Source organism: Thamnophis elegans, chromosome 15 (genome assembly GCF_009769535.1).
Source record: "Thamnophis elegans isolate rThaEle1 chromosome 15, rThaEle1.pri, whole genome shotgun sequence".
In the NCBI taxonomy this organism is placed as follows: Eukaryota; Metazoa; Chordata; class Lepidosauria; order Squamata; family Colubridae; genus Thamnophis; species Thamnophis elegans.
Window position 1 is genome coordinate 42,811,284 of NC_045555.1, and position 27,632 is coordinate 42,838,915.

The 27,632-nt window shown below is 41.7% G+C and overlaps 1 protein-coding gene across 1 annotated transcript; it reads left to right on the top strand.

Annotated features, from left to right (window-relative positions):
- MINPP1 (multiple inositol-polyphosphate phosphatase 1) lies at positions 1–27,632 on the top strand. The gene is made up of 5 exons (XM_032231893.1): positions 1–670; positions 12,939–13,136; positions 16,195–16,292; positions 16,791–16,924; positions 26,294–27,632. The coding sequence occupies exons 1-5, from the start codon at positions 55–57 to the stop codon at positions 26,685–26,687; spliced, it is 1,440 nt and encodes a 479-aa protein (XP_032087784.1). The 5' UTR covers positions 1–54; the 3' UTR covers positions 26,688–27,632.

A 27,632-nucleotide genomic window follows, 5' to 3' on the forward strand; every position in this document is an offset into this window, starting at 1 on the left:
TGGGGTGGGGGGGACAAAAGGGAGGCGAGCGGCGGCGGCGGCGAGGACTCCGCCATGGGCTGCCCAGGGACCCGCCCGGTCTCCGTCCCGATGCTGATGCCGCTGCTGCTGCTGCTGCTGCCGCTCCTCCTGGTCAACGGGGAGCAGCGAGCCGAGCTGCTGAGCCCCTTTTTCGGCACCAAATCCCGCTACGAAGAGCTGCACCCGCACCTCCTCCGGGACCCGCTGTCGCTCGGGCGGCCGCTCTCGGGTTTCCCGCTGCCGCCGGCTTCCTGCACCCCGCTCCAGCTCAGCGCCGTGGTCCGCCACGGCACGCGCTTCCCCACCCGCAAGCAGATCGAGAAGCTGGCGCGCCTGCACGGCCTCCTCGTCCACCAACGGGGCGACGGCAGCGGTAGCAGCGGCGGGCGGTGCTCGGTGGCGGAGCGCCTGTCGGGATGGGAGATGTGGTACCAGCCGGAGGTGGACGGGAAGCTGGCGCCCAAGGGCTCCCGCGACATGAGCTCCCTGGCGAAGCGCCTGGCCTCCCGCTTCCCCAGCTTGCTGGCTCCCGGTCGGCGCCTGGCCTTCACCAGCAGCTCCAAGCACCGGTGCGTGGAGAGCAGCGACGCCTTCCGCGAAGGGCTCCGCCAGGCGCTCTACGGGCGGGTGAGCGAGGGCAGGAAAAACGGTGAGTTTGGACCCCCCCCACCACACCAGGCTCTTCCCCAATGCTTGGCCGTGGGGCAATTTTGCAATTCTAATTATTTAAAGTTTGAAATATATATATATATATATATATATATATATATATATATATATATATATATATATATATATATATATATATATATATATATATATATATATATATATATATATATATAATTTATAATTTATAATTTATATAATATATATTATATATATATATATATATAATTTAAATTTTGAAATATATATATATATACATACATACATACATACATACATACATATATTAGATTTTTACAACCCCTGGTAAGCCCCAATTATGGGAGGAAGCTAACTGCTTCCATCATCTGTGGATCGGCTCGTCACAAGAGTCCATCACGACAGAAACCCAGTATTTTTACTGTTGCCTTTGTTATATTTGTGTTTTTTTTTAATTTGTGCTGATAAATAAATAAAGGGAGACTAGTATAGATATATTTCAAGCTATTTAGCTCTCATCAGCTAGCCAGGTTCAAATCCCAGTAAGGGTATGGCTAGCTGATGAGAGCTAAATAGCTTGAAATAGATCTATACTAGTCTCCCTTTATTTATTTAACAGCACAAATAAAAAAAAACATATATATATATATATATATATATATATATATATATATATATATATATATATATATATATATATATATATATATATATATATATATATTGATTGCCCTTCGCATTTTATTATGTCCCTCCTGTCTTCGATGATTCTGTTTCACTGATGTTCAGCAACCGAGCGGTCAATGCCTGGAATGCTCTACCTGACACTGTGGTTTCTTCCCCAAAACTTTCACCTTAGTCCAGTGTTTCTCAACCTTGGCGACTTTAAGTCCTGCGGACTTCAACTCCCAGAAATCCCCCAGCCAGCTGTGCTGGGGAATCCTTAGTCCAGTGTTTCTCAACCTTGATCTTGAAGAAATTGCATTCAGTCAACAGGTACAGATTTGCAGTTCTAAAGGTTCAGGATTCATTTGAGGTCCCTCCTTTCCCCAGTGGCCTTCCTAGTGTTATTTCAACCAGAATAGAGCTGGAAGGGACCTGGAAGGTCTTCTAATCCAATCCCCTGCTCAAGCAGGAGATCCTTTAACATTTCACACAGGTGGCTATCCAGTCGTTTCTTAAAATCCTCCAGTGATGAAGCCCCCACAACTTCTGAAGGCAAACTGTTTTCCGCCAATTAATTGTCCTCATTTTTAGGTTTCTCTTTAATTCCAGATTGCTTCTCTCCTTGATTAGTTTCCATCCATTTGTTTCTTGTCTTGCCTTCTGGTGCTTTGGAAAATAAATTGACCCCTTCTTTTCTTCTTTGCCACACCTCCTCAATACTGGAATACTTCTATCATGTCATCTCAGTCCTGCTTTTCTCTAGACTGATAATACCCAATTCAGTTTGTGGCCGGGGGGGGGGGGGGGGATGGGGGGAGAGGGAAATCAAGATAAAATAACTGAACAGGCTATTGGGCAAGATAACAATTATTGTTTACGCTTCTCTTCCGATTGTAATTAAAAGCATTGTTACTCCTTGGTTGCTGAGCAGTTTCCATAACATTTCAATTCTGGTTGGATTTCACAAGCAAATTAAAAGATCTACGTCTAGTCCTTGAGTTTTCCAGTCACTTGGATTATCAATTGAGGCAGTGATAGGCTGGCTCAACATATGCTCACCACACTTGTGGTATGGCACGGCAACCACATCCAAAGACGTGTTTTGGCGTGCTGCACTCCAGTTTCTAGATACTGGAATTTCAATCACGAAGTAATGTCATCCTTAAAAACAAGATGTGACACGATTGCTTTAAGACTGTAATCGTGTCTCTCTCTGTTGCACTTCTTAATCAAAAGTTGTGGATTGTTAAAGCAAGCATCCAAGCCAACCCATTCTGAGCTTGGTAGCTCCCAGCCCTGACCCTCAGTAACATAAGGGGCTTACTCCAATTGCCCCACCTGCTTATCTCCCCCCCCCCCCATCTGTGTCCTAGCTCATCTTTCTTGTTTTGGTGGCTAGTTTTTTGCTCCCACTGCTGGTGAGGCATGCCTGGGCCAGGCTGATCTAGGCTTCAGCTGCACAGGAGTGGGTCAGGGGATTGAAAGCAGTCCCTGGGTGACAGCATGCAAAAATGCTCCTTTTCAAAAAGCTGGAGCACAGCATACAAAAATACCTCTTTGGATGTTGGTTGCCCTGCCACATGTAAGTTCATTAAGTCACTCTATCACTGTCCTAATTCTTTAACTCTAGTTGTCAGAAGAGAACATTCTCAAACAGTCCTAATCACTTTTTAAAGGAACAGCAAACTTTCATCTCACCTATACCTGTGTACCTTCTGTTTACAAACTTGACTGGTAGTTTGAAGTTTTGTTTTATTTATATGCCGCCCTATTCCCTGTAGGGACTCAGGGTGGCGAACAACTCAAACGGGGAAGGGAACATACAGAAACAAGACAAGTATTTAAAAAAATAACCAACAACCATACCTGTCGAGAGGGGAAGGGAGCTCATCAACCTCAGGCCTGCCGACACAGCCAGGTTTTAACGGCTTTTCGGAAGGCCGGGAGAGAGGCGGGGGTCTGAATCTCCGCGGGGAGTTCGTTCCAAAGGGCCGGAGTTGCAACAGAGAAGGCCCTCCCCCGGGTCGTAGCCAGATGGCATTGGCTGGTAGACGGGACCCGGAGGAGGCCGACCCTGTGCGATCTAATGGGTCTTTGGGAGGTAATTGGTACACTTCAGTCAGCTGGGCTGACTTCATCACCCAGTCATTTTTTCCATCGCTTCATTCGCCATGATGGTTTATCTGGAGCTCAAGAAACTGGAGGGCAGCAAGTAAGGGAAGCATTTGGGGGATTAAACTCTTGCCTTGTCAAAACCCACGTGGCCTCCTACAGGTAGCCCTTGATTTACAGCCACAATTGAGCAGAGCATTTCTGTTGCTAAGCGAGATAGTTGTTAATTGAGCTTTGCACAATTTTAAGATCTTTCTTGCCACTGTTTTTAACTTAATGACGTTGTTATTAAGTGAATCTGTCTTCCCCATTTGACTCTGCTTATCAGAAGGTCGCAAAAGATGGTCCCATGATACCAGGGCATTGCAACCATCCTAAATCAGTTGCCAAGCACCTGGATTTTGATCACATGACCATGAGGATACTGCAATACTCATAAGTATCCGGGTCAAATATTGACCCGGATATCTACGAGACCGTCTTCTGCTGCACACCTCCCTAAGACCGATAAGATCGCACGGGATGGGCCTTCTCCAGGTGCCATCAGCTGGACAATGCCGGTGGGTGACGCCTCGGAGTAGGGCCTTCTCTGTTGCTGCTCCGGCCCTATGGAACGAGCTACCCCCAGAGATCCGGACCCTACCCACTCTCATGGCCTTCCAAAAAGCTATCAAAACCTGGCTATTCCGGCAGGCCTGGGGCTGTTGACCTCTGGATTGAGGTCCAGCCCCGCTTAGATTGGGTGCATGTTGTGTCTTTTTAAATTGTTGTGTTTTTATCTGTTTTTAATTCTTTCTTAATTTTTGTTTCTGTAAGCCTCCCGGAGTCCTCCGGGATTGGGCGGCCTATAAATTTAATAAACAGTAACAGTAAGTGTGAAAAATGGTCATGTCCAGTGTAACTTTAAATGGTCACTATATGAATTGTTTGTAAGTTGAGGACTACCTTTGTTTTTTGTGAAGGGAAGTTTCATCTCTAGCCATCTGCTGCTTTCACGTTGCTTTCCAAATCCTGATTTGGGGCTCATCTTTATGAATATGTGGTACTCCTCCTTTCCATGCTTTCCATACTGATCCTTTTTTAATTGCCATCTCTTTCCTTTAAGAAAGAAGATTCTTTGAGTGCCTCTTAAATTAACGCGGTGAATATGCTATTAACTTAAAAACCACCGAATTAGTTCTTTTGTATTTATACTGCCTGCAGGCTATACACATTTCCCTTTAGCTGCACAGTTTAAAAATATTAATCATTCTAGCTAAATGCAAGCTCCATAATCCAAACTATTCTATCACGGAAACATTCTCACCGTTCTCATTTACAGCTATCTAGTGCTGAGAGAGAAAAAGTTAGATTAGATGGAGTTGGTTTGTTTTGATGATCCTCAGAGCCACCTTTGAACATTGCTTTCCTAACACTTGCGGTATGATTTCTTGTAAAACAAAGAAAACAAAAATGTTCAGTGTGTGTTCTAAAATAGTCAATATAATGTACAGACATGCCCTGAATTCCCTTTAAAGCTTAGTGCAGTGTTTCTCAACCTTTCTCAACCCAGTCAGCTGAGGACTATTTTATGCCTCACAAGGTGATTTTTATGGAGAACAACAGGAAATGTTATGTACAATGCTACGGGCTAAAAATATATAAATAAGAATAGAGAAGCTGAAATAGTACAATGAAGTTCTCTTTTATTTAATTTCATGTTTGCTTACTTAAGGACAATTTTGTAGTACTTCCTCATTTATTGGAGTAAATTAATCACATATTTTTTAAAATTCTTTTTTAATTGACAAAATTCCAAAACCAAAGAGAAAGAACACGCGCAATTATAAAAGGAAGAAAACAGAAAAGTTAAAAAAAAGGATTTTTTAACACTTCACATTTCACTTTCAAAATTGAAATTCTCCATGAAGGGAGTCCCCTGGCTATTAAGGAACAGAAAACAAAAGAAAACTGTAGCATTTTTATATATAGATTCACTTCCTGTTTATTTTGTCCTGTTAACAAGACCTAAAATGGACAGGATTTTATGAGGCTTGTGTATATTTTCATATATTCTTATTACACTTAAGTAATAGCTATAGTTCATGAAAGGTATTACTGAGCTGGTTTTGAAATAATATTTAGATGTAGATTGAAAAAACGCATATGAGTGAGCAATAGCAGCAATAGCAGTTAGACTTATCTACCGCTTCATAGGGCTTTCAGCCATCTCTAAGCGGTTTACAGAGTCAGCATATTGCCCCCAACAACAATCCGGGTCCTCATTTTACCCACCTCGGAAGAATGGAAGGCTGAGTCAACCCTGAGCTGGTGAGATTTGAACAGCCGAACTGCAGAACTGCAGTCAGCTGAAGTAGCCTGCAGTGCTGCATTTAACCACTGCGCCACCTCGGCTCTGTGAGGTGGCTTCAATAGAACTATTTATGTTGACTTTTATCACACTTTTATTATATTTTTATAAACAATTCAAGATGGCCAACATACCTAGTTCTCAAAGTCTGTAGAGGTTCTCAATCATCCTGGTCATGGTTGTCCCAAAGGTGCTTTTTCAGGCGACAAATGGACTTTCTTGGGGTTTTTTTGAAGACATTTCACTTCTCATCCAAGAAGCTTCCTCATATCTGACAAGATAGTGGGATATAAAGGTGTATAAATCCTTCCATTCCCCACTATCCTGTCAGAGCTTTTCTTGGATGAGAAGCAAAATATCTTCAAAGAAAAAAAAACAAGAAAGTCCAGTTGCCTCCTGAAAAAGCACCTTTGGGATACCCAGTACTCCTTTTTCTATCTGTTTTCTCTACTACAGTGAACTCTGTGAGATGGTTTAGACAAAGAAAAAGTGCCTGGCCCAAAGTCACCTAGGCAGCTTTCATGCCTAAGTCAGGATTAGAACTCACAGTCTCCTGGTTTCTATCCTGATAGCAATAGCGATTAGCAATAGCAGTTAGACTTATTTACCGCTTCATAGGGCTTTCAGCCCTCTCTAAGCGGTTTACAGAGTCAGCATATTGCCCCCAACAACAATCCGGGTCCTCATTTCACCCATCTCGGAAGGATGGAAGGCTGAGTCAACCTTGAGCCGGTGAGATTTGAACCGCTGAACTGCAGATAACAGTCAGTTGAAGTGGCTTGCAGTACTGCACCCTAACCACTGCGCCACCTCGGCTCTGATGCCTTGAAAGGCTAAATCAAACTGGCTATTCCAAACTTTCAAACTTGAAGTATGGCTTCTAAGTCTCAGGAAACAGTAACTCCAATATAATCTCTGCTGGTTAGACTTCAACCTTTTGAGTACTGTAACCTATTCTTAGAGCAGTGAGGAAGAATGATCAGGTGATTTGGAAAGAAGTCCTTTGAAGAGAGAATACAAATGCATTTAGCCTTAAGAGAGAAGACAAGCGTGGAAAGTTACGGCAACATTTTTTGTCAAGTTCACTTAGAAGGTTAAGATTTGTTTTCTGTTGTTCTGGAGCATAGTAACGTTCTCAAGTTACAAGAAAACGGATTTTAGCTAAATATTAAGAAACATCTTGAAGCATTCAACAGTAGAATATTGTGTTGAAAAATGAAGGAATAAGATTTCTGTTTGAAGGTATGAGGGACAAGGATAACAATGAACATAAGCATACCTGATAGTTGATTGGTGGAATTATGTATAATGGAAAATAGTGATATATAAATATAAATGGTTGGTAAAAAATAAATAAATCTTTTCTTTCACATGGGGATTACATAAAGGTATACTGTTATCAAATAGATAATCAAGAATGTAAGGAAACTATGATTTATTGGGGGGGAAATAATACTAATTGTAATTGAACATATACTGTACAATGAAAGCGAGGTATTTAGTTATCCTAGATGAAAAATCTGTGATGGTAAATGTTATTCGAGAATATGGATGTTAAAACACTTGTAACCAAACGACATGCTGTATGTGATTATGCTTTTTTGTTGTTGTTTTCTTTTTTATTGTTGTATGTGTGTGTTGTCTATGTAATAAAAATTAAAAACAACAACAGTAGAACCAATCTTCAAGGGAGATAATGGGCTCCCCTTAACTAAATGTGTTCAGACAGGGGCAAAGTAATCAGTTGGGTTTATTGTGATGTTAGAACCCGTTGCTGGCTGTAATCAAGTTTTTCAAACTTGGCAACTTTAAGATATGTGTACTTTTAATTCCTAGAATTCCCCAGCCTACATGCCAAGTTTGAAAAAAACACTGGGATTAAATTATCCTTTCCATCTCTATGATTCTGTGTTTTGTGTTGGGACGGAACAGGGAAGGATATAAAACCTATAACTAAGGTTCCAGCATCTTTAATCGTAGTAACCTGTCTTTAATCTTATTTCCTTTGACATATTTGGAAAAGAAGATAGAAAATAGCTGTCAGTTTTGGGGAAAACGATGGGTGACTGCCAATCTCTCATTTTTTTGCTGTGCTTTGAAAAGTAGTCAAAAACATCAGCAGAAAGAGTGTAATCCCTGCTTTGTTCCTCATTTATTTTGCACATGGGAAAAGCTGGGGGCAGAGCAGGCCAGATTGAGAGATGACTAATAATATAGTCTCTTTCCCAGCAACAGTGGCTTCATCAAGCAGTAATTAAAATTAATTCAAGATAAATAGCTCTTATGACCACAAGTGGGATTGGAATTTTCATCACCGAGCAAGGCAATCATTAAGTGACTTGTGTCTGGTTTTGCGGCCTTGGTTGTTAAGCAAATCACCATGGTCATTACTGAATCATGCTGCCATTAAGCAAATCTTAATCTTCCCCTATTAACTTTGCTTGTCAGAAACCATCTGGGAGAGGGTCATAAACTGCAATTACATGTCTCTGGGGTGCAACAATAATTGTAAATACAAGCCAGTTGTCAAGTACCTGAATTTTTGCCACATGTTGGTGGGAGATGCTGCAGGGGTCATATGTAAGTACATTATAAGTCCCTTTTTACCAGCACCGTGGTAACTTCAAACAGTAGCTAAATGAAAGCTCCTAAATCAAGGACTAACTAATTAAAAGTAAAAGTGATTAATGTATTACAACCAGTGTTCCTTAAATATATTCCAGAGAAGGCCACTGTTTTGCCTAAAACTTAACAGATTGAGTTATGAGTGTGTCTAAGAATAGTTAGCAATAGCAGTTAGACTTATATACCGCTTCATAGGGCTTTCAGCCCTCTCTAAGCGGTTTACAGAGTCAGCATATTGCCCCCACAGTCTGGGTCCTCATTTTACCCACCTCGGAAGGATGGAAGGCTGAGTCAACCTTTGAGCCGGTGAGATTTGAACCGCCGAACTGCAGATAACAGTCAGCTGAAGTGGCCTGCAGTACTGCACCCTAACCTCGGTTCAACATTCACTCACCATGGCAGTGCAAATCGTCAGAAACAGTACTCTTAAGACATTTCAAGCAAGGAAATCATAACCTTTAATCTTCAGCGCCATGAAATATTGCAACTTGAAGCTATATAAGTGGCTGCTGCATTGTGATTATAAACATCTTTTGTACCTTTGCAGAATTTCATGTAAAGGTGTCACAAAGTGTGGAATTGATTATTGCAGTTACCTAGCCCTCTCTAAATATTGCAGGTTTCTAGGCCACATAATGGCTATAGAGGAAATGCCAAAAAGTATCAAATTGTAGAAGTACACCTAGTTCCCGTAGCCGACCATTGCATATAGTACAAGCAGATAGCTTCATGATCATATCACAGCATAAAACTGGTCTTACCATGCAGTTACCAGGTTGTTCAAACCAAGGCCACAGTTTGAAACAGTCCTTTTTTGGCTTGGCACTTGGCCCAAGTTGGACAATGCCAAGCTCTCTGGACTTCTGGATAGAGGAGAGGCCAGAACACCATCACAGCCAAGGCCGAGTTGCCATGTTAGGACATTGTTCCAGCCAATCCAGCCCTACATGGCATTGGACCTGGGTACCTGAGAGACCGCCTCCTGCCGATTACCTCCCATAGACCGATTAGATCTCACAGGTTAGGTCTCCTCCGGATTCCATCTGCCAGCCAATGTCGGCTGGCGACTCCCCGGGGGAGAGCCTTCTCTGTTGCAGCTCCAGCCCTCTGGAATGACCTCCCCGTGGAGATCCGGACCCTTACTACCCTCCCGGCCTTCCGCAAAGCCACTAAGTCCTGGCTGCTCCAGCAGGCCGGGGGGCTTGTGAAACATCCAGCCCCACGGAAACTGTGAATGTTGTATATTTTAAAGTGTTGTTTTGTTTATTTATCCCCTTCCCTTGTTTATTGTAAGCCGCCCAGAGTCCTTCGGGAGTGGGTGGCATACAAGACAAATAAACTAAACTAAACTAAACTAAACTAAACTAATCAGTTATTCAGTGGAGTCAGCCTGGTGTTTGGTCAGTTAGTTGCCTCTTCTAATTGCATTCTCTTTGGCCAGTAGCTTCAAGCTTTCTGCTCTCTCCTTCCAAGCCGTAAAAGGCCTATCATTCAGTCTTTGGCCTTGGAATGATTCTTCTTCTTCTTTTGGCAGTAAATATTGCTTTCCCCAAAACAGACCAATCACACATTTCCACAATCATTCCTTGGTATCTGGGGATGATTCCACTTCCCCCCCCACTAATTCCTTAATATTCTTTCTGTCACCATCAATGCTTGATGCATTCACAATTCCTAATAAACAGTCAAATCCTAAAGTTTTGGTACGTAATTCAACATTGCATTAGCATTAACAACATTCAAAGGTTTTCCCATAAACCTACTAATGTACACAATATGCAATCCCCGTGACAGCCGTATGATTATAAAGCCCAATATCACGTAACCAACATTGCTTAGCAGCAACTGCAATCCCACAGTCCAATTTGGTATTGCAACCCCCAGGATGATACAGGCCATTAAGCAGGAAGAGGCAGGAATCCAAGCAAGCAGAAGGAGTGGGGGGCACCATGGGCAGGCACTATGGCGTGGCACGACAAAACCGCGCTCAACTAAAGCGCGCCCGATTAAACCGCGTCGCTGACGTCATCAACAGGGCGACAACAGCGAGCGCGGAGAAAGAAGGGCGCTTTAAATAGTGCTTTGAAAGCAAGCCGATTCAACTTAAGGTAAGGGTTAGGTTTAGGGTTAGGTTAAGGGTTAGGGTTAGGTTAAGGGTTAGGGTTAGGGGTTAATTTTAGGTTTAGCGTTTACAGTGTGCTTCTGTCTCCGCGCTGTTGTCGCCCTGTGATGACATCAGGTACGCGGTTTCGTCGAGCGCCCTTTAGTCGAACGCGGTTTTGTGGTGGAACCGCACTACGGAATGTGGTCAAGGGCCACAGTGCTGCAGACTAGGGTCGGGTGAAAAATTGGCAAAAACAAGAACAACTTTTAACTTTCTGTTGGCTCCCCTGTTGACATCACTTGCGAGAAGCTGGCTGGGAATGTCAGAAATCACGATCGTGTTATCATGGCTGACCGCAACATAATTGTGAACTAGGATCAAGTGCCCAGATCATGATCACAGGTCTGCAGGGACACTACGCTGTCTGGAACTTTGAGGATCGGTTGTAAGTCCTCCTCATTCAGTGCTGATGATTAGTGAACCCCGCAAATTTCTTACACCTTCAACGTAAAATATCTGATCTCCATCCTTTCAAGTACTTTATTGTTTTTCTGGAAACAAACAATTTCATGAGATACTATGGGAGGGATTGTTTTGGAGCGCAAGGCTCAGTTATAGAAGGTCTTATTTAAACCAAGTAATAATAAACAAAATATATTCAATAACAGTCATATGCAGTAGGCAACTGTTAAGCATCATTCTGCATCACAGTGTTATGGAATAGTCAACCACTTCCAGTGAGCAGTCAGTTAATACCAATGGGTAGACTAAGATACCAATTATAATAGTTGCAACAAGTGATTACTAGCTTCCATTTCCCCTGAATCTTGCATGGAAAACTAAAATCTTGGATTGAGTTGTGATTTCTTTGTTTTTGCCAGGTGCCCATTGAGGTCCATGTGGATTCTCCTAATATTGCATATTAAATTGATGTGATACCATTGCACGCAAATAGACATAATATAAGTTTGAGTTATGAATGTAATGGAGCCATTCATAACCCGGGGATTCTTGGGAGTGAATCTCTTACCTTGGAGCCGAGGTGGCGCAGTGGTTAAATGCAGCACTGCAGGCTACGTCAGCTGACTGCAGTTCTGCAGTTCGGCTGTTCAAATCTCACCGGCTCAGGGTTGACTCAGCCTTCCATCCTTCCGAGGTGGGTAAAATGAGGACCCGGATTGTTGTTGGGGGCAATATGCTGACTCTGTAAACCACTTAGAGAGGGCTGAAAGCCCTATGAAGCGGTATATAAGTCTAACTGCTATTGCTGTTGCTAACATCATCACTCCCTCCTTTTGGCCACACAGTCGCTAATTGAATGTGCGGCTCATTAAGTTCACTTTAGGTATTTCAGGGTGGGCAAGGCCATGGGGAAGGGGGCTAGTGATGGAACAGGCCACCCGCTTAAGGCCACCCAAGGCCTCCTTGACCCACTGAAATATTTTATGCTCTCCACAATTGCTCCCCCCTCCCAACCTGCTGCGCCTGGTCACTTACCATGTGAAGATCTAGCAAACTGTCTCTTCTTCAGCCTCCTAGCCACGCGCCCCTCTGATGCTCTGTTTAGGCCTCTGCAGGCCAGCATTTTTCTGGCCAAAACAGAGCTCCATTTAGGCCTGTACAGGGTCCGCCCCTCCTAACCTGGCAAAGTGCAGGGCAAAGGTTGCAAAGCCTTTGGTTGTTTATAAGAGTGAGCAATTGTCGTAGTGCTGCAAGATTTGTAGTTTCGGGACTTGTTCATAAACACTAGGGGGCGCTAATTGCATAACTTTGAATGTTCGCTAAAGGGACACTCATAACCTGGGGATTAACTCTACTGTTTGCGCCACACCCAGAGATGCTGAAAATGCTTTCAATGGATATTTAGTGAAATCTTTATCATTAGTAGAAAAGATGTTTACATAACCTGAGAGACCGCCTCCTGCCGATCACCTCCCATAGACCGATTAGATCACACAGGTTAGGTCTCCTCCGGATTCCATCTGCCAGCCAGTGTCGGCTGGCGACTCCCCGGGCGAGAGCCTTCTCTGTCGCAGCTCCAACCCTCTGGAACGACCTCCCTGTGGAGATCCGGACCCTCACTACCCTCCTGGCCTTCCGCAAAGCCGTTAAGTCCTGGCTGCCCCAGCAGGCCGGGGAGCTCTCGAAATATCCAGCCCCTCGGAAATTGTGACTGTTGTATATGTTAATACGTTGTTTTGTGTATTATCCCCCTCCCTTGTTTTATTGTAAGCCGCCTGGGAGTGGGCGGCATACAAAATCAATAAAACTATAAAAAAAAACTATAAAACTATAACTGATTTAATGCAATTAACTCTTTTTAAGTGTACACTAGTAGTAATAACAGCAATGTGATGATGCCGTAACGATGAAATAAAGAAAATCACTAACATTACTTTGCTTATTTTTCAGTTACCTTGACAGAAACATTTGAAATCAATGATAAATTGATGAGATTTTTTGATCACTGTGAAAAATTTGTACGAGACGTTGAAGACAACGACACGGCCATGTCTGAGGTTGACGCCTTTAAGGAAAGCCCTGAGATGATGAAGATAGTGAAGAAAACCACACGTACTTTGTGTCTACAAGCAGAAGACTTAAATGCAGGTAATAACTCAGTCTATGAACCCTTGAAGCGTATTGTGTTTGCTACCGGTCTTCGGTTATTATAAGGATCAGGTGGATATGAAATGTTAACCGTGATAATATCGCTTGAATTTAAACCTCTTCAATGCCAAAGTGTCCTTGTCATGGGCATTATGTCTCACATGCACAAAAGTAGTCCCTTACGTAGGACCACAATTGACACGGAGCTTCCCTCACTAATGATGCGGTCGTTAAGTGGGTTATACTCACCTTTTCTACCAATCACCCATGGTCATTAAGCGAATACAACTTTTACGATTGACTTTGCCTGTCGGAAACCTCATGGAAAGGTCATAAGTGCGAATCATGTGATCCTAGGATGCAGCAACCATTGTAAACGGAGTCCTTTGGGATTGGGCGGCCTATAAATTTAATACATAATTAATAATTAATAATAATAATAATGCCAAATGCAGACGTTGCAAAGAAGCTGATGAAACTGTTGATCACATACTCAGCTGCTGTAAAAAAATCGCGCAGACTGATTATAAATTGCGGCACAATTCAGTAGCACAAATGATCCATTGGAATTTGTGCAAAAATTATAATATTAAAACAGCAACAAACTGGTGGGAACATCAGCCTGAAAAAGTCACCGAAAATCACATGGTCAAGATCTTGTGGGATTTCCGTATACAAACAGACAAAATACTGGCGCATAATACACCAGACATCACACTGGTTGAGAAAAATAAGGTCACAATCATAGACATCGCAATACCAGGTGATAGCAGGGTCTCCGAGAAGGAACATGAAAAAATCGCAAAATACCAGGACTTAAAAATCGAAATTCAACGACTATGGCACAAACCAGCAGTGGTAATTCCAGTGGTAATTGGCACACTGGGTGCTATTCCAAAAGCACTGGAATTACATTTAAAACAGTTCAAAATTGACAAAATCACCATCAGTCAAATGCAAAAAGCCGCACTGCTTGGATCTGCATGCATATTACGAAAATACGTTAGGACGTCCTAGGCCCCTGGGTGGGGCCCGACTAGTAGCCAATGCCAAATCCGGCGAAACAACTGGCCGCTGTGATACAATTCTGTTGTGATGATGATAATAATAATAATAATAAATACACACCGGTTGCCAAGCACCCACATTTTGATCATGGGACCTGCTACAGTTGTAATTATGAGGAGTGCTCGTAAATGGCTTTTTACAACACTCCTAACTTCAAATGGCCGTTAAATGAATGGCCGTAAATCAAGGACTACCCACACATTTGCCACCGAGAGTAAAAACTGAAACTTGATTCATGTTTATGTGGTAGCCTGGAGAGAGGAGACAGACGTTTACCATTGACTCCTACTGGTTGGAAAGGCTTTGTATGGTCAGGTGTGGAGGACAGAAAGGAAGTAACCTATCAGCAATTCTCATGCAAACCTCAGGTAAATCAATCCCCAAACACGTAACCGCTGTAGAATATCCACCGCTAGCGAGCTGAGTAGCTACTAACTAACAATATCCTTGCCATTGGTCATTTTTTTATACTTCCGTGTAGTGATGCTTGAGTAAATTCGCGCTACAGATATTAGGATCACTGTCTTTTCAAAAACCTGAATAGGAGAAAACTCTTAAAATTCATCAGAGTAACAGCATGGAGCTATATAAGCAGTGGGCTTTTTAATTAGAATATCATGAACGACAGAAAATGCAGTAAGTACAAAAGTAGGTAAATAATTATGTTGTCCTATATAGTATGCATGCTTATTTCATATAGTATGTTAGTGTCTGCTTATGTATGATAATGTAGAAAAGATAATATATTAATGTTGTATTTGTGCTGATAAATAAATAAAGGGAGACTAGTATAGATCTATTTCAAGCTATTTCGCTCTCATCAGCTAGCCATACCCTTACTGGGATTCGAACCTGGGCTGTGTTACATATTAGGCAGATGTGTTAACCACTAAGCCTCCTTTTATCAGCTGAGCCATAATATATTAAGTTTCAAGTTTCACATTTTGCAGCTTGAATGGACGAACATTTGAATCAAGTTTGCAAGCATCTTCAGAAAATAAGGACCTATAAAAAAATCTGTTTTCGTTTATACTAATCAAACAAGTTCACTGCAAACCCTTAACATCCATCTGCATATCATTTATGAATAATATAGATACGTTTGTATTAAACATCTGCCAGTTAGTACTTTATATTTTATACATCTTGACCAGTGGTGGGGTTCAAAAATTGTACAAACCTACTCTGGGGGTGTGGCCTCCTTTGTGGGAGTGGCTTGCCACCCATGTGAACGGATGGGAGTGGCTTGCCACCCATGTGAACGGATATGAAGATGCTGACGACACTTGTCAGAACCACCTTAAATTACCTCACACACAGCATAAGAATAGGATGTAAACTTCTTTTTCAAAAGGCATCTTTGGTTTGTGTTAAAACGACTTCAACACACGCAATGTTCTGATTGCACCACAAACGCAGTAGTCATCCTTACCTTTCACAGAGGCCCTGAGTTTCATAAATAGGAGCATGATATTGTAGAATAATCATATCCAAGGACCAGTGGTGGGTTTCAAAAAATTGTTGGAACCTCTTCTGTAAGTGTGGCCTGCTTTCCGGGTCCACTGGTGGAACCTCCTCTAACCGGTTCGGTAGATTTGACGAACCGGTTCTACCGAAGAGGTGCGAACTGGTAGGAACCCACCTCTGATCTTGACATCTGACTGCAAATTCCAGGTGCAGAAATTGTAGGTAAACCAATAAACTCCATGAGGCGCTATACATTCAGTGGAATTGCAAATTGTCTGGGAAAAGAAGTAACAACTTGGTTTGTGGTACTTTGTGTGTTACTACCACATTGTTTCTCTGTACTCTGTTCCTCGATTATTCCTTCTGTTTCCTTTTTCCTTCACTGATATGGTAGTATTGTAAAGAAACGTTTTCCCCTTTTTGGAAGTGATTTTTTTCCCCCAATCTGGCCATTTGTGAATAAATATCTTAAAAACTAAGTTAGCTTATTGCTGTCTTACTGTTCCTTTTTCCCACCCTGCAGATTTGGTCCAAGTGGCGTTTTATGCTTGCTCTTTTGGACTAAGTATAAAAAACATTAGCTCCCCCTGGTGTTCACTGTTCAACAAAGAAGATGCAAAGGTAAGTGTTGACCACAGGTAGTCCTCGACTTACGACCAAAACTGAGCTCAAAATTTATCTTGTAAAGTGAGACATTCGTTAAGTGAGTTTTGCCCCATTCTACGGCCATTCTTTCCACAGTGGTTAAGTGAATCACTCTATAGTTGTTAAGATAGTAATTCAGTTGTTAAATGAATCTGGTTTCCCTACTGACTTTGCTTGTCAGAAGGTTGCAAAAGGGGGTCACATGACCCCAGGACACTGCAATCCTCATAAAAATGAACCAGTTGCCAAGCATCCAAATTTTGATCATATGATCAGGGAGATGCTACAACAGTCATAAGTGTGAAAATTGTCATAAGTCACTTTTTTCAGTGCTGTTGTAACTTCGAATGACCACTAAATGAACTGTTGTAGGTTGAGGACAACCTGTATTATCTCTAAGCCATGTAATGTGAAATATCATCGCATCTAAACTGGCATTTTTAATTCAACAGAACGTTTAATATTTATTTCTAGGCCCTTGAGTATCTGAATGATCTCAAACAGTATTGGAAGAGAGCCTACGGATATAATATTAACAGTCAGTCCAGCTGCATCCTTTTCCAAGATATCTTCAAAAATTTGGACCAGGCAGTTTCAGAGAGTAAAAGGTATTTTTTCGAAGGGGGGGGGAACACTACTTTGGGATTGATAATTGGCAATAATAGATTGGCTGATTTGATACTTGATAGCAATAAATTGGCTCTGACCACTTGAATGTATTTGTATCTAGTATTTCTATTCAACATTTTAAAGCATTTTAGAGATTCTAAAAACAAAATTATGATTTATTTATTTTTGCTGAATAAGCCATAATCTAAGACAGGTTTTTTTAAAGTACTGTTATAACACTTTCCCATTGTTTAAGCTAATTGGGGGGGGGGGGTTGCCTCCAATTTCTTACTCTATGCAGTCTTTCAAACATACCTAACAAATTGATTGATCAATAATAGGTACTTATAATTTGATTTGATTTGATTAAACTTGATTAAACCAGAACAGCCAGGTTTTAACGGCTTTGCGGAAAGCCTGAAGGGTGGTGAGGGTCCGAATCTCCACGAGGAGAGGGCCAGAGCAGCCACAGAGAAGGCCCTCCCCCGGGGGGTCGACAGTCGACACTGGCTAGTTGATGGAATCCGGAGGCGGCCTAATATGTGGGATCTAATTGGTCGTAGGGAGGTAATTGGCAGAAGGCAGTCTCAAGTACCCAGGTCCGATACCATAATGACTACTCATGGGTGTATTTGCTTCATGGTATTCAGCTGAAGTAGCCTGCAGTGCTGCATTTAACCACTGCGCCACTTCGGCTCGTCTTGATTCATGGTAGATGGGCTGTGTTGAATCTTGGTAGTCGGGGAACATATTAATGCAGCCATAATGCTTTCAAAAAGCCATGGAATGAAGGAGTGAAAACTCCTGCTTGAAAACCAATATACTCCCAGTCTTTTAATTATGATTAAGAATGCTGTATTTGGCCTCAGTTTACATTAATACCATTTAAGGCTTGAGTTAGAGATAGGAGTTGTGCAAAATGGCACAACTATTGGGTTTTGAGTGGGATTTTCAGTACATGGTGTTCTATCTCCTAACACTTGATGGCAGTGGAAACACAAAATGTTAGCATATATTTTCATAATGCTGCCTGCCTTAGGTTATGTAATTCAATGTGTCCATCTCTTCTTTATATTTCTGAACAAATATAAGCCTGACGTAGGAAAGGATTAGGTAATGTGGAGCTTTTTTAATTAAAGTAGGATAAAGCACAATTGGGTTGAGTGACTTAGAATGTGTAACTTACAGAGTCAAGGTGGTGATAAAAGCCACACCTAGAAGACTTAAGAAAGAACTAATGGATCAAGGCTAATCTTGCCTTTCTGCAGTTTGAAAAGGGTCCCATTGAGGGTGTTACCTAATTTGGGTAATGTCTGCAAAACAACAACCGTGACCCGTCAAAAGCGCGCTCGACGAAAGCGCACATTTGACGTCATCACAGCGCGACGAAAAAAATTAAAAATTGAAATAAAAATAAAATTAAAGCAAGCCGATTCACATAAAGGTAAGGGTTAGGGTTAAGTTAAGGGTTAGGGTTAGGTTTAGAGCGTTAGGGTTACGTTTAGCGTTAGGTTAAGGGTTAGCGTTAGGTTTAGCGTTAGGTTAAGGGTTAGGTTTAGGGTTAGATTTAGGGTTAGGTTAAGGGTTAGGTTTAGGGTTAGGTTTGGGGGGGTTAGGGTAAGGTTTTCGCTTTATTTTTACATTTATCGATCACAGCGCGATGTTTTCGTCGCACTGTGATGACGTCACGCACGCGCTTTCGTCGAGCGCGCTTTTGTCTACCGCGGTTTTGTGGTGGAACCAACAACAACAACCACCACCATCAAGCTCAGGGAGCACCAAGGACACCTCAGTTCAACCCTGAGCCACAAATAGTCTCCATTATTGGAACTAGAACTAGTTAAGATAAATTTAGTAGGGAAAGTTTGAGTAGACGCTTCAATAGCCTTTGCTCTCATTTTTTGCCATTGTAATTCTTTATTTCTTTGCTCAATTCTGTTAACAGGTTAATGATTTCTGGCTTTCACCTGAAGATTCAACCTTACCTACTTTGTGTACTTAACCTGTATCTTGCATGTTTCCTTTATTGCTTTTCTTGAAATTATTCTTACGCACCAAAACCACCTGAGCTTGGTAAACTTGGTTAAAAGGAAACCAAGTGCCAGGTGCGACTTCATTTAATAATCAGGAAAGAAACCACTCAACTCCATTTGTTTGAAATTAAGTGTACTTTTACTAATTACAAATGAAAAGTAGCGAAGCTAAGCTGAATCTGGTTAATTCGGCGCGAAAGCAAAGAATATCATGTATAGGTCAATCCCCTCCCCTAGGCACCCCAGTCCATAGTCCAATTATAATTCACCCAACTGTCAGGTGGGAGATATCTTCAAAAAACATCACCAGGATGGAATGCCGGACAGTTAACCTTCGCGGGAAACTCCCTTCCTCCACATGCGCAATGAGATGGTCAGGTCAGCGTCTAGAATCTTCCTCCAGCACATAACGATTCCCTTCCCAAATACCATGCCCCCCCCCCTCCCCGTTTCAAAGCAGAGGCTGACAGGTGCCTTTCACTGAAAAGCTTAATCCTGGGGAATGGGGATTTTCTCTCTTATTTCCTCCAGTTTTCAAATGAGAGGGGACTTTTTTTTACAATGGAATGCAGAAAATGTATCTATTGTCCCAAAATATTAATAATGACAAGAGAACAATGGCCTTTAGTAACATCCCCGTTTGTGCTTCTGATTATGTGCAGGGTTTTTTTCATGAGGGCCATACTTAAAAACAGAAGGTAAAGGCAAGACAAAAACTAAATTGGGTTTAATTTAGTTTATTAAATTGGATTTAATGTAGTTTATTAAGTTGGGTTTAATTTAGTTTAGATGAATTTGATATAGTTATAAAGTGGTTATGGCTAGAAAGCTAAGAGACAGTGAGTTTTAATGTCACCCGAAAGCTAACTTAGTCACGTTAGCAATAGCAGTTAGACTTATATACCGCTTCATAGGGCTTTCAGCCCTCTCTAAGCGGTTTACAGAGTCAGCAGATCGCCCCCATAGTCTGGGTCCTCATTTCACCCACCTCGGAAGGATGGAAGGCTGAGTCAACCTTGAGCCGGTGAGATTAGAACCGCTGAACTGCAGATAACAATCAGCTGAAGTGGCCTGCAGTACTGCACCCTAACCACTGCGCCACCTCGGCTCTTGAACAAGTAACACACTCTCAGCCCAACTCACCTACCTTACAGGGTTCTTGTGGGGAAAAATAGGAGGAATGTGTTGAATATATTCACTTCATTGGATTATTTGTTAAAAAATAAATAAAGGCAGGATACAAATAATAAAAACAGTTATGTTCCATGTAGATATATTTTCTGCATTAAGTTGGAGCCAAAGGAAGGTAACAACATTGTAAAGAAATAAGGAATAATTAAATTGTATTATCTTCTTGTTATTATTTTGGGACAATAGATAAATTTTATGCATTCCATTGAAGCCAGAGGAAGATGATAATATAGTAAGGAAATAAGGAATAATTAAATTTTATTATCTGTCACGTTAAATCTTATATTTCAACAGTACCTATTGGCTTTGGAAGCAGATTGGGGGAAGCTTATCTTCTGATTTATAATGTGGGAGGAAAAATTCTTGCTGACCAGTTACCATACATAGAGTAGTCTAAAAATATTGAAATAACAAATTGTCTTTTAAAAAAAGAGACAAGAGTAGAACAAAAAACTAACACTTCTAGACAATTCTTGCCCTGCAGGTTCACACATCAAAGAGGTCCAACCTAATCATTAGAAAACATCAGTTTGCTGGCTCAAATTGAATATTATATCTCTATCCAGGCTGCCAACTTTCTTTCCCTCGAGTTCAGACTCTGCTTCTCTGGAAGCAACTCCTTCTATCTGTAGAGTTGCCAGTTGTCCTTAAGGGCAGGTCAAAGAAAAGATAAAGTTAAAACTTTGGGTTGATTGATTAAATACTTTTGCTCCATGTGCTTTTGGGCAAGTAAATGTGTTCTGTTACACAACAAGCTAATAGATCCAGGGAAAACCTCTTGTCAAGAGTTGAGAAAAACAGGTTTTTTGAATCGCTTTCAAGGTTTGCTGACCTATGTGGGTGGGAACCTTATTTTGCTATTGTGCAAACAGGATTATCAAACATAACCCTTTGCCTTAAAGTAAAATAAAAAGAACATAAATATGTTTGTATTGACAGCTTAAAGCACAAAAAGCTATTGCAGAAAATCTGTCTTTCCAGGGCCGTGATGGAGAACCCATAGCACCCGTGCCAGAGGTGGCAGAGCCCTCTCTGCTGGTATGTGTGCCATCACCCCACGTCAGAGCTCCGTGGCGTTTCTTTCGTGACCTTCTGTTTCCCTGCAAACGCCGACATAGAAGCTCACGAAAGTAAAAGATCTTGCTGCGCTGCTGGTGTTGGGATACCCCACCGGCCAGCTGGTCTTTGGTTCTCCGCTGTGCATATGCACATGCATGTCTGCGCATGTGCACATTAACTCTTGCGCGCACACCTTTCAGTTTGGGCATGCAGCATGCGTTTTGGGCATTCAGTGTCTAAATGGTTCGCCATCACTCTTCTAGGGTAACTTGTATCTGTTTCTGATCACTTGTTTAAGAATCGGTGCTCATTTATATTACTTTAGGAAACCATTTGAATTTAATAACATTTATATGCCGCCCAATCCCATAGGACTCCGGGCGGCTTACAATACAGAAATAAAGTCAAAAATAAAATACAGGGAAAGAAAAGATAGATTTAAAAACAACACACCATACACTCCATTCTAGATGGGGCTGGACCGTATTTTGGGGTCAACAGCCCCAGGCCTGCTGGAACAGCCAGGTTTTTGTGACTTTCCGGAAAGCCGAGAGAGTGGGAAGGGTCCGGATCTCTGCGGGTAGATCGTTCCACAGGGCCGGGCAGCTACAGAGAAAGCCCTCCCCCCGAGTGGTCGTCAGCTGGCATTGCCCGGTCAACGGTACCCGAAGGAGGCCCAGCCTGTGAGATCTTATGGGTCGTTGGGAGGTATGTGGCAGGAGGCGGTCCCGCAGCACTTAATTGTATCTCAACTGCATAGAACTGGTCAATATTTTAGTAAATCCCAAATCCTCTTAGTCATCGGTATTATGATAATTTAGTATTAGAGTTGATAGGAACTGTGATTTCAGTGAAGGAAATAAGCCACTGAAGACTAATACTCTAATAGTGGTTGAATTACAACCAATTTGGCTGAGTACAACATTATGCCACACTATATTTGTTTAGTCATTGCTTATTACATAAAGTCTTCGCTCATTCACGTAGCATGTTAAGCCAAAACTACGTAATAAATTTCATTATGGCTTAGCGCAATCGCAGTAAGTTTCTCACCCTTCCTTCCCTTTCAGAAATTTATCTCTTGACTAATTGTGCTAGCCTGATCTTATATTAAAATCACTATCAGCATAGCAGTAATGCTGTGTAATGAGCTAGTAAAGCAATATACTACAAATGTGGCAATCAAACAATTAACTGAACTTTATTGCCTTTCACATGATATTCTAGACCAACCTATATAACTAAAAGCATTCCTTGGATAATTTTAAACTGTAGTCTTGTTAGCTCAGAATGCTAAATCTGCAGGATGTTGTGGCTTGTGAAAACATCCTCTTTGCTCCCCATTTGAATTTTCCCAATAATATGAGTAGTTAAACAAACCAGAAATAGAATATATGTTGTATTGGGTTGAAGTATGGAATCCTTAGTGCTCTCTAAGCTTGCTTGTTTGCTTACAGATTAGAAAGATGCTTTCCCCCCCACCCCCCAAGATTAAACTGGACTTTCTGGTTTTACATTGTAGATGTTTGACTTCTCATCCAAGAAGCTTCTTCAGCTCAGACTGGATGGTGGGGAATGGAAGGATTTATACTCATTGCAGACAGCTGGTCATTTGCATTCTTTTAGAGAGTTGTTGAGGCCACTTGGAGGTTTATCTGTGTCCTCGGGGTCACCTGAGTAGAGCAAATGGGTGTGGAACCTTCTTGGAACTGTTGAAAGGACTGTGTTGTAGACTAGAGATAGATGATGTTGTATCCCTCCCCCTCTGTTGAGTTGTTGCGCTGTTCAGTTTTGACATAGATGGCAAACAGAAAGTCCAGTTGTCTCTTGAAAATAAAAGCACCTTTGGGACAACTCAAGACCTGGATGACTGAGAATCTCCGTAGAGATTTGCTTGCAGATGTTTCATTATTCAACTAGGTAACATTTGACTGTCTGTGGGGTTTGATTTCTAGCACTGATGATGTTACCTAGTCAGAAATGAAACAACTGTAAGCAAAACAATCAAGCTAAGAGAGGATCAAGGACTCCACAGACCAGATGTAATTTGTTTTAATGTATAATCTGAATTGGATAATTGATCAGATTAATCTCAAATAACACATCCAAAAACAAGGTCTTCTGGATTACCATCTGGTTTGTGTGGGAACAGTAAGCTATGAACGCTAGTTGGATAGAGTCATAGTCTACCACATTTAAAAGAGTACCGGGATAGGAAGGATTAAGGCCGGTTTCTGATTTGTAATCCACTACAGATCTCAGTAACTTGTGCACTAATCCATATTGTTAGTGTGTTCAAAACTTTAAACGAAGTACTAGTGCATATATCACATTAGGTTGTTTATTTTATTTTATTTATATGCCGCCCAATCCCGAAGGACTCCTTGTTAGATGTGGCTTATCCATATACTTAGAAACCCTCCCAGAATGTAGAAATGGGCTCAGCCTATAGGTTTTTAGTCTTCACAATGAACTACAGATTGGAATTTAAGTATGTAACTACAGTATTTTATACGGATCTCTGTAATGTTTTACAGTATTTAGACTTTGTATCATCTGCTTTGTACTGCACCCTTATCTTAGTGACTCACAAAATTCCAAAGTTTGCACGACTACCTTATTTATAATCTAACAGAAGGGCTAGCAAATGCATTTTCGGCTTAGCTAAATGTGGCAGACCCCTAGAAAAAGTGTATATTGAAAAGCATTCAAAGGAAAACGATGTTTGCTCTTATGTGCATATTTAAAGAGGCATTTTGCGGTGAAGCAATAGCAATAGCAGTTAGACTTATACACCGCTTCATAGGGCTTTCAGCCCTCTCTAAGCGGTTTACAGAGTCAGCATATTGCCCCTAACAACAATCCTCATTTTACCCACCTCGGAAGGATGGAAGGCTGAGTCAACCCTGAGTCAAACAAGGGAGAATGGGTGCAGTAATTTAATGGAACAAGAGAAATTAGAAATACAACAAAACAAAGTCATAGACAAAACCATTTTAAGATACACTAGCAGGAAGAGTACCTTTGTTTTTATGGATTGCTGGGAATGGCCCAGTAATTGCATGAGATAGGCAGCCACATAAGTCCTATAAATAAATAAATGGATGAAACGAAAGCAACTAGGACTTTAGGCATTTCTTAAAGTAAGGACAAACTGTACCTGCAGGAGTGGAGGGAATCAACCCTTTAGAGCAGAGCAATAGCAATAGCAGTTAGACTTATATACCGCTTCATAGGGCTTTCAGCCCTCTCTAAGCGGTTTACAGAGTCGGCATATTGCCCCTACAGTCTGGGTCCTCATTTTACCCACCTCGGAAGGATGGAAGGCTGAGTCAAGCCTGAACTGGTGAGATTTGAACCGCTGAGCTGCAGAACTAGCAGTCAGCTGAAGTGGCTGCGGTACTGCACCCTAACCACTGTGCCACCTCGGCTCTAGAGGTGGGGAACAACGGGCCTTTTATGACTTGTGGACTTCAACTCCCAGAATTCCTGAGCCAGCATGGAATTCTGGGAGCTGAAGACAACAAGTCATGAAAGGGTCATCATTCCCCACCCCTGCTTTAGATATATACCATATTTTTCATACTATAAGATGTACCAGGGTATAAAATGCACCATGATTTTGAAGAGGTAAATTTTTTAAAAAAAGTTTTTGCACTCTGCAGGCCTCCCAAACCCTCTGCATGCCTCATTTTTTGCACAAAAGGGGGGGGGCATGCTGAGTTTTGGGATGCTTGTAGCGTGCTCCTGGGGGCTGGGCTAGGGGTCAAAAACAGTCCATTGTTTGCTCATTTCTGCCCTCCCCAGCCCCCAGGAACACTTTGCAAGCCTCCCAAGCCCTCTCTGCACATCCATTTTTTCAAAGGGGGCAGGGTTTCGGTAGGACAAAAATGCTGTATTCAGTGTATAAGAAGTACCCAGATTTTCACCCTCTTTTGGGGGGGGGGAGATGCGTCTTATACTCTGAAAAATATGGTAAATAAGTAGAAAGTCAGTTTGGTGTAGGTGGTTAAGATGCTGGGCAAAAAAACAGAACACTGAATTCTAGGCTTCCTTTAAGCATGAAAGTAGGATGGGTGACTTGGGCCAGTCATTCCCTCTCGGCCTAGCCCACTCACAGGTTAGTTGCAAACATCTCAGGAAACTGGCCTCTGTAGTCTGCCAGAGACTGTGTCATTATTATTATTATTATTATTTTGGGTTCTACCACAAAACCGCGGACGACAAAATCGCGGTCGACGAAAGCGCGTATGTGACGTCATCACAGCGCGACGAAAAAGATAGAAAAAGATAGAAAAATGTAAAAATAAAGCTAAAACCTTCCCCTAACCCCCCCAAACCTAACCCTTAACGTAACGAAAAACCTAACGCTAACCCTTAACCTAACGCTAAACGTAACGCTAACGCTCTAACCCTAACCCTTAACCTAACCGTAACCCTTAACCTAACCCTTACCTTTATGTGAATATAGAGGAGCCTCGGTGGCGCAGTGGTTAAATGCAGCACTGCAGGCTACTGCTAGATCAGCAGGTCAGCGGTTCAAATCTCACCGGCTCAGGGTTGACTCAGCCTTCCATCCTTCCGAGGTGGGTAAAATGAGGACCCAGATTGTTGGGGGCAATATGCTGACTCTCTGTAAACCGCTTAGAGAGGCCTGAAAGGCCTATGAAGCGGTATATAAGTCTACTGCTATTGCTATTGAATCGGCTTGCTGTAATTTAATTTTTATTTCAATTTTTCGATCTTTTTCGTCGCGTTGTGATGACGTCACATACGCGATTTCGTCGACCGCACTTTTGTGGAACGCGCTTTTGACGGGTCACGTTATTTTGAGGTACTTAGGCTCATTTTAAGAGCCCTGTTTTGAGGAACTGGCCATTATTTGAACGCATTATTTGATCAAAGCATGACTTTTTCCAACTGAATTGATCGTCTTAAGCTTCAAATCACAACAATTAAATCTAGGTTTCCTACTAGCAGATTTGACTACAGTACTTACTGTAGTAACAAAACAGTAGCTTCCTATTCATCCGAACTTGAGTACATTTGAGTAATCATTTCTTTCTTGACTTTTTAACTTTCCAGGTCAAAACCTATTTCTTCGCCGGTGATCATCCAATTTGGACACGCAGAGACTCTTCAGCCACTTCTCTCACTCATGGGCTATTTTAAAGACAAAGTGCCTCTTAACGCCAGCAACTATCGCCATCAGTCAAAACGCAAGTTCCGTACCGGCCGTATCGTCCCTTATGCCGCCAACCTGTTATTTGTGCTTTATCATTGTGAGCAGGCTAAGTCTCCTAAAGACGAATATAAGGTTCAGATTCTTCTCAACGAAAAGCTGCTGCCTTTTACGTACTCGGGGAAAAAAGTTTCTTTGTACAGCAAACTGAAAAACCATTATCAATTTTCCCTTCAGAATTGTGAGTTTGCCAAAGTGTGCAGCATCGATGAAAAATGTCCTCGCATTAATTCGTGATAAAGGAACATCAAAAAGATCACCAATGTTTCGGCGTCTGCATATTTTTTGGCAAATAGTAATATTTTTGTTTGGGGTTGTTAAGACTTGGTGCACTGCCGATGCTGCGGTGTTTTAAAAAATCCTTAAATGTACATTTGCAATTTTTAATAGCGGCATCAAACTTGGAGCCTTGAAAGAAAGGCATTACCGGATATTTCCAAAGCTTGAAACAAACAGATGAAGTTGCTCTGTTCATGAAAAATAACTCACTCTCTCTCTCTCCCGTTCCTAAATCAGGAACGATTGAAAAGTAATGATGTGCTCTTCCACATTCAGCGTACTCCATTGTGCTGGCTGCAGTCTATTGTGAATAGTTCCAGAGTTAATGAAAATGAAAAATGGTTGCTGGAATGCTACCTTCTAAAAAAAAAAGGGGGGGGGGATGGATTTCAACAAGTATTTCTTACTTTCAATTCCAAGGGACTTTCACGTATTCCTGTTAATCTCAGGGGACTTTTGAGGCCTTGTGAATTGCTTATTGCCTATTTATTTCAAAGGTTTAGGATACATTTGGGCAGCACGGTGGTAACTGACCATTCCATGGTGTAATCATTTATTTCTAATAGTAGACTTTATCCAGTAATAATGTTCATCTTCTAGAACCAGAAAAAGAAGGCTTGTGAACTTGCCATTTGGACAAAGGCCCTTTCAGTATTTAACTATTCCAATTGTCTTTCTTCTGTATTCATATTGAAGGTGAAGATTTAGAGGATTTCATTCCAGATCCAAAAAGATAAAGTCATTAGTGTGCATCCAAAACCTGAAAAATGACCTGGAATTGAATCTGTTTTAGGTGTGAAAGAGAGGAATGAGAAATGTCTTACCATTCTAACTCGGAAACATCATTTCAAACTTCCAAATACAACATCAGCCTTTTGAAATAAAATCTATTTTGCTTGTGTA

Bases quoted from the DNA above. Each gene is read 5' to 3' on its own strand.
- MINPP1 (XM_032231893.1), top strand. From the start codon at position 55: ATGGGCTGCCCAGGGACCCGCCCGGTCTCCGTCCCGATGCTGATGCCG. The intron at 13,137-16,194 runs GTAATAACTCAG...CCCACCCTGCAG, and splicing joins AGCAGAAGACTTAAATGCAG to ATTTGGTCCAAGTGGCGTTT. The intron at 16,925-26,293 runs GTATTTTTTCGA...TTAACTTTCCAG, and splicing joins GCAGTTTCAGAGAGTAAAAG to GTCAAAACCTATTTCTTCGC.